Here is a 12,697-nt window from a genome sequence, read left to right as displayed (position 1 = left end):
AGAGATGTGTCTGCTGCTAGAACTCTGTGTGGCATTGACCTGGTCTCTAATCTGAGCGCTGCTGTTAACCTGCGATTTCTGAGGCTGGTGACTCGGATGAACTTATCCTCCGCAGCAGAGGTGACTCTTGGTCTTCCTTTCCTGGGGCGGTCTGCATGTGAGCCAGTTTCTTTGTAGCGCTTGATGGTTTTTGTGACTGCACTTGGGGACACTTTCAAAGTTTTCCCAATTTTTCGGACTGACTGACCTTCATTTCTTAAAGTAATGATGGCCACTCGTTTTTCTTTACTTAGCTGCTTTTTTCTTGCCATAATACAAATTCTAACAGTCTATTCAGTAGGACTATCAAATGTGTATCCACCTGACTTCTCCACAAGGCAACTGATGGTCCCAACCCCATTTATAAGGCAAGAAATCCCACTTATTAAACCTGACAGGGCACACCTGTGAAGTGAAAACCATTTCAGGTGACTACCTCTTGAAGCTCATCAAGAGATTGCCAAGAGTGTGCAAAGCAGTAATCAAAGCAAAAGGTGGCTACTTTGAAGAACCTAGAATATGACATATTTTCAGTTGTTTCACACTTTTTTTGTTATGTATATAATTCCACATGTGTTAATTCATAGTTTTGATGCCTTCAGTGTGACTCTACAATTTTCATAGTCATAAAAATAAAGAAAATTCTTTGAATGAGAAGGTGTGTCCAAACTTTTGGTCTGTACTGTGTATGTGTGTGTGTGTATATATAATGTAATTTATCGGCAGCACAGCAGAAAAAGTAACGGTGTGCCAGCGCGGCTGTGGAGACGATCCAGCATCCAAGATATAATATAATATATATATATATATATATATATTTTATATTATATCATGATAATTTATCTGGCTCCTCCCACTTGACCATGTCCATTTGGGTTGGCGATGACTCTCTAGTTCATTGCCTGGTTTATTGAACTCCGCTAAACAAAAGTACCAAAATTGAAAGAAAGCATCTAGTTCAAGTTATCCATAACCCTCTTATCCTTTCATCTTATACTAATAGCCTTATGAGCTGTAAAGCTATATCACCCTTTTAGGGCTCATGCACACGACTGTATGTATTTTGCGGTACGCAAAAAATACGCATGACGTCTGTATTTTACAGAATGGTACAGCCGGCCCCTAATATTGTCCGTAATGGGGACAATAATAGGACTTTTTTTAGCCTGTTTTGCAGTCTGCAAATTGCGGATTTGCAAAGCATGAATACCAGCCCTGTGCGTTCCGCGTTTGCAGAACGGTTCGTCCGGCCCCTAATAGAACAGTCCTATCCTTGTCTGTAATGCGGACAATAATAGGACATGTTCTATATTTTTAAGGATGGCACAGAACGGACATACAGATGCGGACAACACACGGTGCGCTGTCTGCATCTTATGAATCCCCATTGAAGTGAATGGGTCTGCATCCAACCCGCAAAAATTGCGGACAAAAAATACGCTTGTGTGCGTGAGCCCTTACGTGAGGTTTCTGCCGTGGAAATGGCCACGGATTTCATACTCTCTATTGCAAAGGGTAAAATCCGTGGTGACGATCCACCCTTTATATGTTTTTTTTTTAGCAGAGCGTGGATGAAATTTCTTAAAATCGAATCGGCATCATTTACTCCACGTGTGAGCGCACTCTTGGGGTATGAACACATGAAGCTGATACTCTGGTGGATTAGCATTTGTGGATTTAGTATGACATGTCTGCAGCATTTTACAGCAAAGTGGATGAGATTTTAAAAGGGCATCTGTCAGCAGTTTTGTACCTATGACACTGGCTGACCTGTTACATGTGCACTTGGCAGCTGAAGACATCTGTGTTGGTCCTATGTTCATATGTGCCCGCATTACTGAGAAAAATGATGTCTTAATATATGCAAATGGGGCTCCAGGAGCAACGGGGGCGTTGCCGTTACTCCTAGAGGCTCTGCTCTCTCTGCAACTAGTGCACCGCACATTTTTTTTTTTTTTTCAGGCATTTTCACATAAACGCCACCAAAAATGCACAAATTTCATTGCGTATTTTACAAAATAAAGTGGCACAAAAAACTGTAGAACGCTCCTGATGTCAGTGATCACGCCCTCGATAACTGATCGTGTACGTGTCTCCTAACACAGGTCACCCGCTCCTTCTGCCCTCCCCAGCACGTTTTCTGGTGCTGCTGAATCCCCAGGGAGGAACTGGAAAAGCGTTGAGTCTCTTTGAGACCCATGTGATGCCCATGTTAACAGAGACCAATGCCCACTTCACTCTGCTGGTCACAGGTAAGGTGCCTACAGGGCTCAGGTGAGTGACTCATGGGTTAAATCACTGTATTTTTGGACCTTGACCTGCAACTGGGGAAGGGACCTTGAGGTTATACTTTGCCTCTGTGCAGCCAGGTACCATGTACTGTATGTATACTGACCCTGACAGGGAGGTCAGCAATGAGGACGACTAACAGTCTCTTTCCACTCATTATCGGTCATCACAACCAAATGAACAACCCGTGCCCCTAAACTGGACTCCGTTACACACTGACTAAGGCCTCATACACATAGCGTAGTTTCTGTTTGCGGATTGAATGTCGACCCATTCATTTCAATGGGGCTGCAAAAGATGAGGACAGCACACGGTGTGCCGTCCAAAGCCTTATGTGCATTTGAAACATACCACAATACCTGCGGAAGGGAAAATGCGGGATGCACACGGCCAGTATCTGTGTTTTGTGGACTTTTTTTTTTTTTTTTTTTGTAACTATTTGCATCTCCCATGTAATACCAATTCTGGAGCATCTCTTCTTATGACTCTATGATTTGCCATGCCTCTATTATTCCTGCTAGAGGTAATGAAGGAATTGCTAGCAGTTTAGAATGAAGGTCCAGCTGGGTGTTACTAGTTTTGGTGGGGGGTGTCCCTGCACAGTCTGACATTATCCAATCAGTGCTGCCAGTATCGGACTGTGCAGGGACACACACCCAACTGGTAACACTCAGCTGGACCTTCAATCAGACTACCAGAAATTCCTTCATAACTTCCAGCAGGAATAATAAAGGAATGGCACAACATACAGTCATAAGAATAGATGCTCCAGATTTGCTATTACATGGGGAATACAAGGAGTTACTAAAACAGACCTGTCATGAGAGGAGACACATGCTAAAAGAAAAAAAGGCTTGCTTATTTCTCCCCAGAAACGGCGCCACTCTTGTCCATGGGTTTTGCCTGGGGTATGGCCCCATTCACTTGAAGATTTGCAATATCAGAGTCATCCTATGAATCCCTGTCATTTGGCAGGGTACTTTGTAAATCCTTTGTGCCGTAAGGACCTTGTGATGTCACGTGACACGCCAAAGTCAAGCGGGTTTGAAGCAGCCATAGGATGTAGCAGAGGGGAAATATCAACATACAATTAGCTGTGATAATAAAGATTAGTAATGTACTATAAAAATAATAATACAGTAAGTAACCCTAATCATAGTGTTGGAGGTGAGTCGCATGGTGAGTTTAGAGTCGAGGCTTCCAACATCACATGACCCTGTCAGATCACAAGGTCCTTACGGCGCTACCCATTTGGCGGCAGACAATCTGATATTCTACCAAAGAAGAGTATTGGTTCAGACATCGCCCTCTGGTGGCTGCAGCATAGGCTTGAGTGAATCGCGCTTCGCATCATAGACCCGAAGTCGATTTGTTCAAAAACTTTGTTTTTAATGCTGTTTCTGTGCAGCATTTAAAATGTATTGCCTCAGTGGAGCCAAACTTTGTCGCGCGAGACTTCTGTGAATAACTACGGTATTTCTATCATTAGATTTTAAAATAGGAATCCGAATCCGGTTTTGGTACTGGCTGGTACCTCGGTATCAAAGCCCCCTTCAGATTCCTTTTTTAAAATGAATACCGTAGTACGGTAAGTCACTGAAGTTTTGCAAGACTTTGGGCGAGACAAAGTTTGGCTCCACGGAGCCAATACATTTCAATGCTGTACGGAAACAGCATTAAAAGGGAAGTTTTTGACCGAATTAACTTGGGATCTATGATCCGAAGTTCGATTCGCTCAAGCCTGCTGCAGCAGCATAGAAGAACGTCCTTCCCTTCTGTATTAGAAGTCCAACAACTGCCATAGCTGTGGCCCCCCACCCACAAGATTGCAACTAGGAGCAGTATAAGGGCTGCAGTGGTCAAGCATGAGTACCGCATCAGGGTGCATGGTCAGCACTGCTCCATTTACCCTCCTAGCTGCGCTCTTACAGCAGAGGGGAACAGATGTTCCCCGTTTTGTTCGTGCAATGGTTCCCAGCGGTCAGACATTTACTAATATAACATTTATGGCCTGTACAGTGAGTAGGTTGATAAATGCTAAAAAGGGTTTATCCCATGACTAATGTAAAAAATAAAAATCAGACATAATACAGTACATGACAAGCCCTGTACCTCACATGGATCCAGAGATCTCCCCATTCAGATCTGTAAGATTTAAATCAAGGGGAGTGTCTTTTCTGCTGCAGCTCAGGAGGCGTGTCCATGTTCTCCCTATCACAGCCCAGGAGGCGTGTCCATGTTCTCCCTATCACAGCTCAGGAGGCAGTTGAAGGATGAAACTGAGCATGTGCGGCCTTCTCAGTGAGCAGGACAAAGAATAAGGGGAAAAAAAACAGCAGGTGGCGCTATACAGATACATTTCAGTGAATAACTCACTGGCTGTACAAAATGTTTAATTACATGGAATTACAAAAGTATTCAGATCCAGGTGCTGGTTTAAAAACTGTAGAATATTTTTTTGTGGGATCACCCTCTTTTAGGTTTGAATAACCTTTTACTCATCCCTAGACCCTGAAAATAGTGTTACTGTATATAGATGGTAATCAGGCTGTCCTCTAGCCACACCAAAATAATAAGTGTATAAATGTGTAAAGCAGCCGTGCGATCAGTGGATTAACATTGCTCCTTATTAGGGGTTTATTAAACCTGTTTCATCACTGATTAACCTGTCGTCCTGCTCAGCACCGTTCCACTGTTCCGCCCGAGTACATTAGTATTTCTTCTTTATTATCAATTTAGCCGTTTTCACACTGACCAATTCAGCTGACATTGCCTGATTTCTAGAGCTCCTTTTTCAGCTGTTCTGTGTAGCTACGAACAATATTATACCGCTGGAGGCCGAGCGAAAGTAGTATTGCACCACTGTACACACGGCCAAGGCTTGTATCCGCAACTTTCTGGTCTCCGGGGAAGTTGGATTGTAATGTACGCCCACGGGTGCACCACCAATGAGGCCAGGTGAGGCAATCACCTCAGGCAGCACCAGATAGAGGGGGGCAGCGGAAGGGCCATGGGCAATGAGCGCTTTCATTGTGGCAAAGGGGTAGGTTAGTAAATTGGCATGGGGGGGGGGGGGGGCGTTTCATTTTTCGCCTCCGGCAGCAGAAAGGCTAGGTACTCCCCTGTGTACTCCATCAGTTTCTACACAGTATTAAGGCCATACATGTAAGATAACTGTCTGCCGAATGCTGCAGTGGTGTAACTAGAAAAGACTGGGCCCCACAGCAAACCTTTGAATGGGGCCCCCCAGCAACTTCTTTGCACCCACCTACTCCTGTGCAACCCCAACTTCTGTGTCTAGTCAAGATCGCTCTCTCAGACCAGGCCCAGCAGCCTCTCCGTCTGTTTCCTACACGTGTATATATATAGTGTATGTTATGTCACTGTATGGTATATAATGTCATTTTATATACTTTTACTGTACGGTATATAATGTCATTGTATAATACTGTTGAGGGGGCCTGACAATAAAATCTTATAGTCTTTCTTCTGGGTGGGCCCCTTCTCAGGTCGGGTCCCAAAGCAGCCGCCTCCCCTGCTACCCCTGCAAAGCTGGTTTGGTCCACAGCTACTGTATCTCTCCCGATCCTCCCGTACATATGCATGCTCGGCCAAGCATGTGTATATATAGTGAATGGTGAGAGGAGAGCAAGCCGATGCTAGACACCTCTTCTGAGAACATGCCTGATCCTTAAAGTGGTTTTCCAGGATTTTCACGTTGATGTCCATCAATATGAGATCAGCAGGACCCCGCCAATCGGCTAAAGGGCTCGGCGCTCTGTGAGCACTCATCATAGTATTCCAAGCACAGCGCCATCCATAGTATAGTGGTTGTGCTTGGTATTGCAGCTCAACCCTATTTTCTTGAATGCGACTGAGGTCCCCAAAGACCATCTGACAAGGTACGAGACATCACAGGCCAAGGAAGAGGCCACCACATGCCAATATCATTGCCCTCTGACTGGCCCCACTCTGAGACTGGCAGTGTCTATAGAGGGTGTACACGACCCTCACAATTCGGCAGCTCTTGGAACTGAAAGAAAAGAGGAGACTCGGAGCTAAAACGCCCCTCCCTAAATGCAATACCCCAGAACTAGGGCCCCCTCGCTTCCTCTATTACAGCGATGGAATGTGCTTGCACCGATTCCATTTCACCAGCTTTGATGAATATGTTACAAGCGATAGATCAACATCTTGTACTTGATTTATGGGACTCAGCGCTATAAACCCGGGTGTGATGTGAGATGGGAGGACACCTGAGTGGTTTCTAGGATTCACAGAAGAATTTGGTAGATGAAGGTGGTGGTGATGTACAACCCTGGGCATCAAAACTCTGGAGGAATATATAAGGCCGAAAAAAAAGACACATGTCCATCCAGTTCGGCCTGTTATCCTGCAAGTTGATCCAGAGAAAGGCAAAAAAAAAAAAATTTGAGGTACAAGCCAATTTTCCCCAATTTTCTTGTTCCAGGGGCCCAAAATATAGACATACTTGTATGGTGGACTTCTTTCTAGCTACCCCTCATGTACCAGGCCTAGTGCTGGCATAACATGCTTATGTCCCCCCTTCCCCACAGAGAGACCCAATCAAGCACGTGAACTGGTGCGGGAGCGGGACTTGTCGGCCTGGGATGCCATAGTCGTGATGTCAGGCGATGGACTCATGTTTGAGGTAACTAACTCAAAAAGGGACTTCTCCACTAGGAATACCCTTCCAGTTAACCAATTTGTTCGTCTAAAGGCTTTTTTTTTTCGGTTGCAGGTTATTAATGGGTTAATGGAGCGACCAGATTGGGCGAAGACCATTAAGAAACCACTCTCTATTCTGCCAGGCGGTTCGGGGAATGCGCTGGCGGCATCTATCAATCATTATTCTGGGTAAGGCTCCTCCCCACAATTTTTTTTAGCTTTTTTTCAGCAGAGTCTCCAAGAATGAAAGGGTCGTTTTTAGAGTCAGGTTACCCATAATGCACTATGCCCGCAGTAGGTTTCTTCCAGGAACAGCGCCACACCTAGCCATGAATTGTGCCTGGTATTGCAGCTCAACTCCATTGAAGTAACTTAGGCTGATCTGCAATACCATCCACAACCTGTGGCGCTGCTTCTGTTAGTTAAAAACAGCTATGGTACGTTGCAGAAAATATTTAAAAGTTATGACTGCCAGAATGCAAAAAGGGGAAAAAATAAATAAAATAAAAATGGTTTTGGACCAGGTGACCATGTCTCCTAAATAATTTTCATGGGCAGCGTTTAGCATTTGTTCACACAGTGTATAATAAACGCAGCTCGGCAATCAAAAAGTAAATTTTTTATATTAAAGTGAGCATCAATATACTGCTCGTGACCACGAGGTACTCTTAAAGTGCCGTCATTTCTTTATTCAGCCCTCTGACTTCAATTCATACTTCATAGTACAGCATTTAGAGAACGCTGGCTTTCCTGCTCCATCCATGCGACGTTTCGGAGGACACTCCCCCTTATTAATGCGTAATGATAGTCAGGTAATATGCACCTAAATAGGTCACACCTTTAATAGGCCATTCATGAATATTCGTTACATGCAAAACAATCATATTAGGAAAAAGAAACAACAATTAAAAACATTAACCCTTTTGCTACCAACTCCGCACGTGTACAGCGATGGGCAAACATGGGGCCCACTCACATGTGCAGCAGGTGTCCTGGCCGGCGAGTCTAAAAATCCATGATTGTTCAGAATAAAAAAAATAAAAATTTGATTTTGTACGCTCAAATACGAGCTTCAAAAGCATATCAAATTCCCACATTTCCGCTTGACTCTTTTGGCCCCCCCCAAAAAAAAGCATATCAAAGAAGTAAAAAAAAAAACCTGTTAAATATATAAAAAATATGAAAGTTTAAATCGCCCCCATTTCTGTATAATAAAAAGACAGATTGTCCTGCAAATAATGAGCCCCCACACAGCTCAGTAGATATAACTATAAAAAAGTTTGAATATGGTGTAAATTTTTTTTTTCTTCAAAGTTTACATTTATTTTTACATTATTTGGACATAAACAACCTATAAAAATGGGGTATCGTTGTAATCGTACGGACCCAGAGAATAAAGGGCATGGGTCAGTTTTTCTGCAAACGGAACGCCGTAGAAACAAAACCCGTAAAAACAGTGGAGGAATTGTTGCGTTTCCAATTTCACCCCATTTGAAATTTCTTTACCGCTTCCCACTACATTGTATGCCATAATAAATGGTGGCATTAGAAAGTACAACTTGTCCCGCAAAAAATAAACCCTCATACGGATATGTGAACGGAAATATAATAAAGTTATGGCGCAAGGAAGATGGGGAAGAAAAATGAAAACGCAAAAAAAAAAATCCGGTATCCTAAGGGTTAAAGGGGTTTTCCAGGCTTTTACTATAGATGACATCAATATCCATTGTGACTCCTACTAGCACTAACGCTGGTCTGAATCCTCCCCGAGAGGTCTACAAGGGGCTGATAACAGATGGGACGGCCGAGTCCTGGACACATAGCAGTCTGTGAACGCTTATGGCTGGAAGCAGGCACGTGGGAGGCCATTATAATATATAACGGTATAAGGTGATTGAAGGTGCATCATCCTATACATGTATATATTACAAGATGTAATGATAATAGATGGAAGTGATTACAAAATTATTTGGGAAAACTGTACAATAGAAAGGAGGCTCTAGGACCTTGGACGCCTCTGGATATAGGATGAGATATGGTTGGGCATGGGGGCATACAGATTCCATAGGGTATCTTGCAGTACATTTAATCACAGTTTTAGCCCTGAGACAGTAATAATGCCCCCTGCCGCAACAGGGTAGGAACGTCCACCTGTGTACCCTCTACAAAGTAATAATGACTCCCTTTATTGTGAGGAGGCACAAAGAGGCCTAAAATAGTAAGAACTCAATTTGTGCCCCCCCCCCCCCCCCAAAATAAAAAATACTCTCCCCTTTGTTCCCCAGTCAATAAGAAAACTTAAACTCACCTTGTCCTGATCCCAAGGCCTCTCCTGCGCTGTGAAGACATGCAATGCGGTAACATCCACTGCTGTCCCTTTCATTGTCCTGGTGTCTAGTAGGGCATGGGCTAAAAGCCACCTGTGGCCTACAAGACAGAGAATGGTAGGGCAGTAAAACGATGACTCCCTGCTCTGCCACAGGTTTAAAGGGAACCCGTCGTGTTGAACATGGTGTCTGGGCTGCAGGAAGCATATTGTAGAGCAGGAGGAGCTGAGCAGACTGATATGTAGTTTTATAGGAAAAAATTCAGTAAAACTTGTACGTTATTCATTTAAATTCCTGCTCATTCTGGGTTTTGAAGTCCAGGGGGCGGTCCTATCAGTGATTGACAGCTATCTCTGAAATCTAGGGGGCGGTCCTAACAGCTATCTCTGTCTAGGGGGCGGTCCTATCAGTGATTGACAGCTATCTCTGAAGTCCAGGGAGCGGTCCTATCAGTGGTTGACAGCTATCTCTGAAGTCCAGGGAGCGGTCCTATCAGTGGTTGACAGCTATCTCTGAAATCTAGGGGGCGGTCCTATCAGTGATTGACAGCTATCTCTGATGTCTAGGGGGCGGTCCTATCAGTGATTGACAGCTATCTCTGATGTCTAGGGGGCGGTCCTATCAGTGATTGACAGCTATGTCTGAAGTCTAGGGGGCGGTCCTATCAGTGATTGACAGCTATGTCTGAAGTCTAGGGGCGGTCCTATCAGTGATTGACAGCTATCAGTAATGGACAGCCTTCGCTCCATGACTGTGTATAGTATACAGAGATAGCTGTAAATCAGCTGACAATACTGCATGCAGGACTTTTTTCAGTATAAAAAAAAAAGGATCAGAAGAACGGAAAGCTACACGGTGATGTGAACCCAGCACTTGGCTATTTTCAGAAGTCCCACAATGGTGAATGGAGGGTGGCTGCACGTGAGCATTTTGCTCTCCATTCACTTCAGGGATCCATTCTTAAAATACAAGTGGGACCTGCACCTGCCAGATATTTGACATATCCTATCGATATGCCATAAATGCCCCAGATGGGAACGCATTATCACCTGACTAAAAATGATACCACACAAGCGTTCATTTTATTCTTTTGTTTTTCAGACACCAGCAAGTGACGGGAACCAAACTCCTGACCAATTGTGCTTTCATATTGTGTAAGGGTCACCCTGTGCCTCTGGACATTGTCTCTCTAACCACCTCCTCCCAGCAGAGGATCTTCTCCTTCCTTAGCTTGGCATGGGGCTTTATTTCAGATGTTGACATAGAAAGTGAGAAGTATAGGTTTATGGGTTATGCACGTTTCTCAGTTGGCACTTTTGTTCGCCTGACTGCGCTGCGAACCTACAGAGGACGACTTTCATACCTCCCAGCCATCTCCTCGTGTGAGACGAGAGACACTACCTCCGACATGAAGTGTTCCTCAGCAGACAGTACAGAGCCACAAGTATTGGAAGACTCGTTGGTGGTACCATTGGACCAACCTGTTCCAAGTCATTGGCACACAGTGGAAGACCAGTTTGTTCTTGTCCTTGCTCTCTATCAGTCTCATCTAGGGGCTGAACACTTTACAGCTCCAATGGTGAAGGGTTCTGGAGAAGGTAATATTCACTTGTTCTATGCCACCTCCAGAATCTCACGGACATCTCTTATTAAATTATTTATAGCAATGGAGAAAGGAACTCATCTCGACCAAGAGATACCTCACCTGATCCATGTGCCCGTGGTGGCATTTAGGATAGAGCCATCTGAAAGCACTGGTATTATGACAGTGGATGGGGAGGTCATTAAATGCAGTTCAATCCAAGGGCAAATTCACAGAGGTTTGGGACATGTATTATCGTTGGGACCCCAGCTATAACACACACCTTCTTTACCAATAACATCAGGAATGTGCAACCATAAAGTTGGCCATACCCATGAGACAGCTGTCGACCAAACCCTCTTTCAGCTGATTGCTACCTCAACCAGCACATACATGCTTGCAGGGAGAGAGCTTCTGTCAGACTCCACTGGTGGCAGCTTATCTACTGAGAACAAAAGGATGGAGCATGTTGAAACCCAACAGCCTGATCTTCATCTGAGTTGGGAGGCTCCTTTACATAATAAGGTTGTGTTATGGTTTGGCCTAAATACTAATATGTAGGGCCAGCTTACAGGGGTTGGTGGAATAAAAGATAAAAAAAAAAAAGAAGCATTGCTACCCCTTATTCCTCCAGTCTCCTCTGCTCTCTAGTTCCTGTTCCATGCTTGACACACAATCAGTATCTGGAAATGTCCACCCAGCCAATCATTGACATCTTTGGTGACCCACCTCAGGATGTGATTGGCTGAGTGGGCAGGTTCCAGCCCCTTCCTGTTTGTGGAGCTGTGACCAGGAAGTGGAGAGCAGCAGAGAGACAGACATCCTGGGAACAGCTGCAACGGGTGATCGGTGGAGGCGAGTAAAACATTTTTAACCCATTCTGGTCCTTTAGAAAGAAAACTCTCCCTCCCTAAAAACCCTTTTAGGACAGAAGCTTCTATAAAAAGAATGCAGTAACGAATAGGACAGAGTTTTCTACATTATAAGGTCATTGCCACCCACAGACCCAAGTAATTATAGTGAGAATGAGGGGAAAATAGCTGTGAGTAGGTGATAATTTGTACTATGAGAAGACAGCGCATGGCTGCTTGCACTTGCTGACTTTTAAAGGGGAACTTTAGCACATCTGTAATAACACAGCAATGTAAAAACACAATGACGGAGATTGTGGAGAAGCTGCCCCACGAGACCAGAGCGGTGATGTGCATGCACGACCACCACTGCATACACTTCTATGGGACTGCTGCAATCTGCAACATGTCAACTGTTTCTGAAGATTGCATTGCAAAGGGCGAGATCAGGGGAAATCCACACGTAACATACAGTAGGCAGATTTTGTTTAGATTGTTGCTGCTGAATGAAACTTGAGGCTGAGAGTATTTTTTATAGCATTAGAACTTAAATTACAATTTATATGAAAAAAATAAAATGACATTATTTAAAACTAGTTCTCATCTGTTTTTAGGAGCTATTACAGTAAAGCCTAACTCCTGCAAGTGTAATGTACAAAATGTCAACGTAGACTGATCATTTCTAGTTATTAGCCTCTTTTTCCATCCAGTAAACTTCAAAGATCAGGGATTCCCTACCCGTGGCCCTCTACAACTCCCAGCATGCCTGGTCAGCCTACAGCTATTAGGGCATGCTGGGAGTTGTAGTTTTGTAACAGCTGGAGGGCCGCAGGTTGAGCATCCCTGTCACAGATGAATCTAGAATGGCAAAGAGGAGAGACAACCTCCTCCATCTGCCACACCACCCATGCACCAGTGAC

The 12,697-nt window shown here is 44.2% G+C and overlaps 1 protein-coding gene across 1 annotated transcript in view; it reads left to right on the top strand.

Annotated features, from left to right (window-relative positions):
• The window catches only part of SPHK1 (sphingosine kinase 1), a 28,265-nt gene extending 15,895 nt beyond the window's left edge, over positions 1-12,370 (top strand). Inside the window, exons 2-5 of the mRNA XM_044299716.1 lie at positions 2,145-2,291; positions 6,906-7,000; positions 7,091-7,206; positions 10,446-12,370. Of these exons, the coding sequence (XP_044155651.1) occupies positions 2,145-2,291; positions 6,906-7,000; positions 7,091-7,206; positions 10,446-11,202 (1,115 nt within the window). The 3' untranslated portion in view covers positions 11,203-12,370. The remainder of the gene's footprint in view (positions 1-2,144; positions 2,292-6,905; positions 7,001-7,090; positions 7,207-10,445) is intronic.
• The last annotated feature ends 327 nt before the right edge of the window (positions 12,371-12,697 follow it).

Source organism: Bufo gargarizans, chromosome 6 (assembly GCF_014858855.1).
Source record: "Bufo gargarizans isolate SCDJY-AF-19 chromosome 6, ASM1485885v1, whole genome shotgun sequence".
Classification (NCBI taxonomy): Eukaryota; Metazoa; Chordata; class Amphibia; order Anura; family Bufonidae; genus Bufo; species Bufo gargarizans.
The sequence above is the reverse complement of the archived record's forward strand: the minus strand, read 5'-3'. Positions and strand labels throughout refer to the sequence as shown.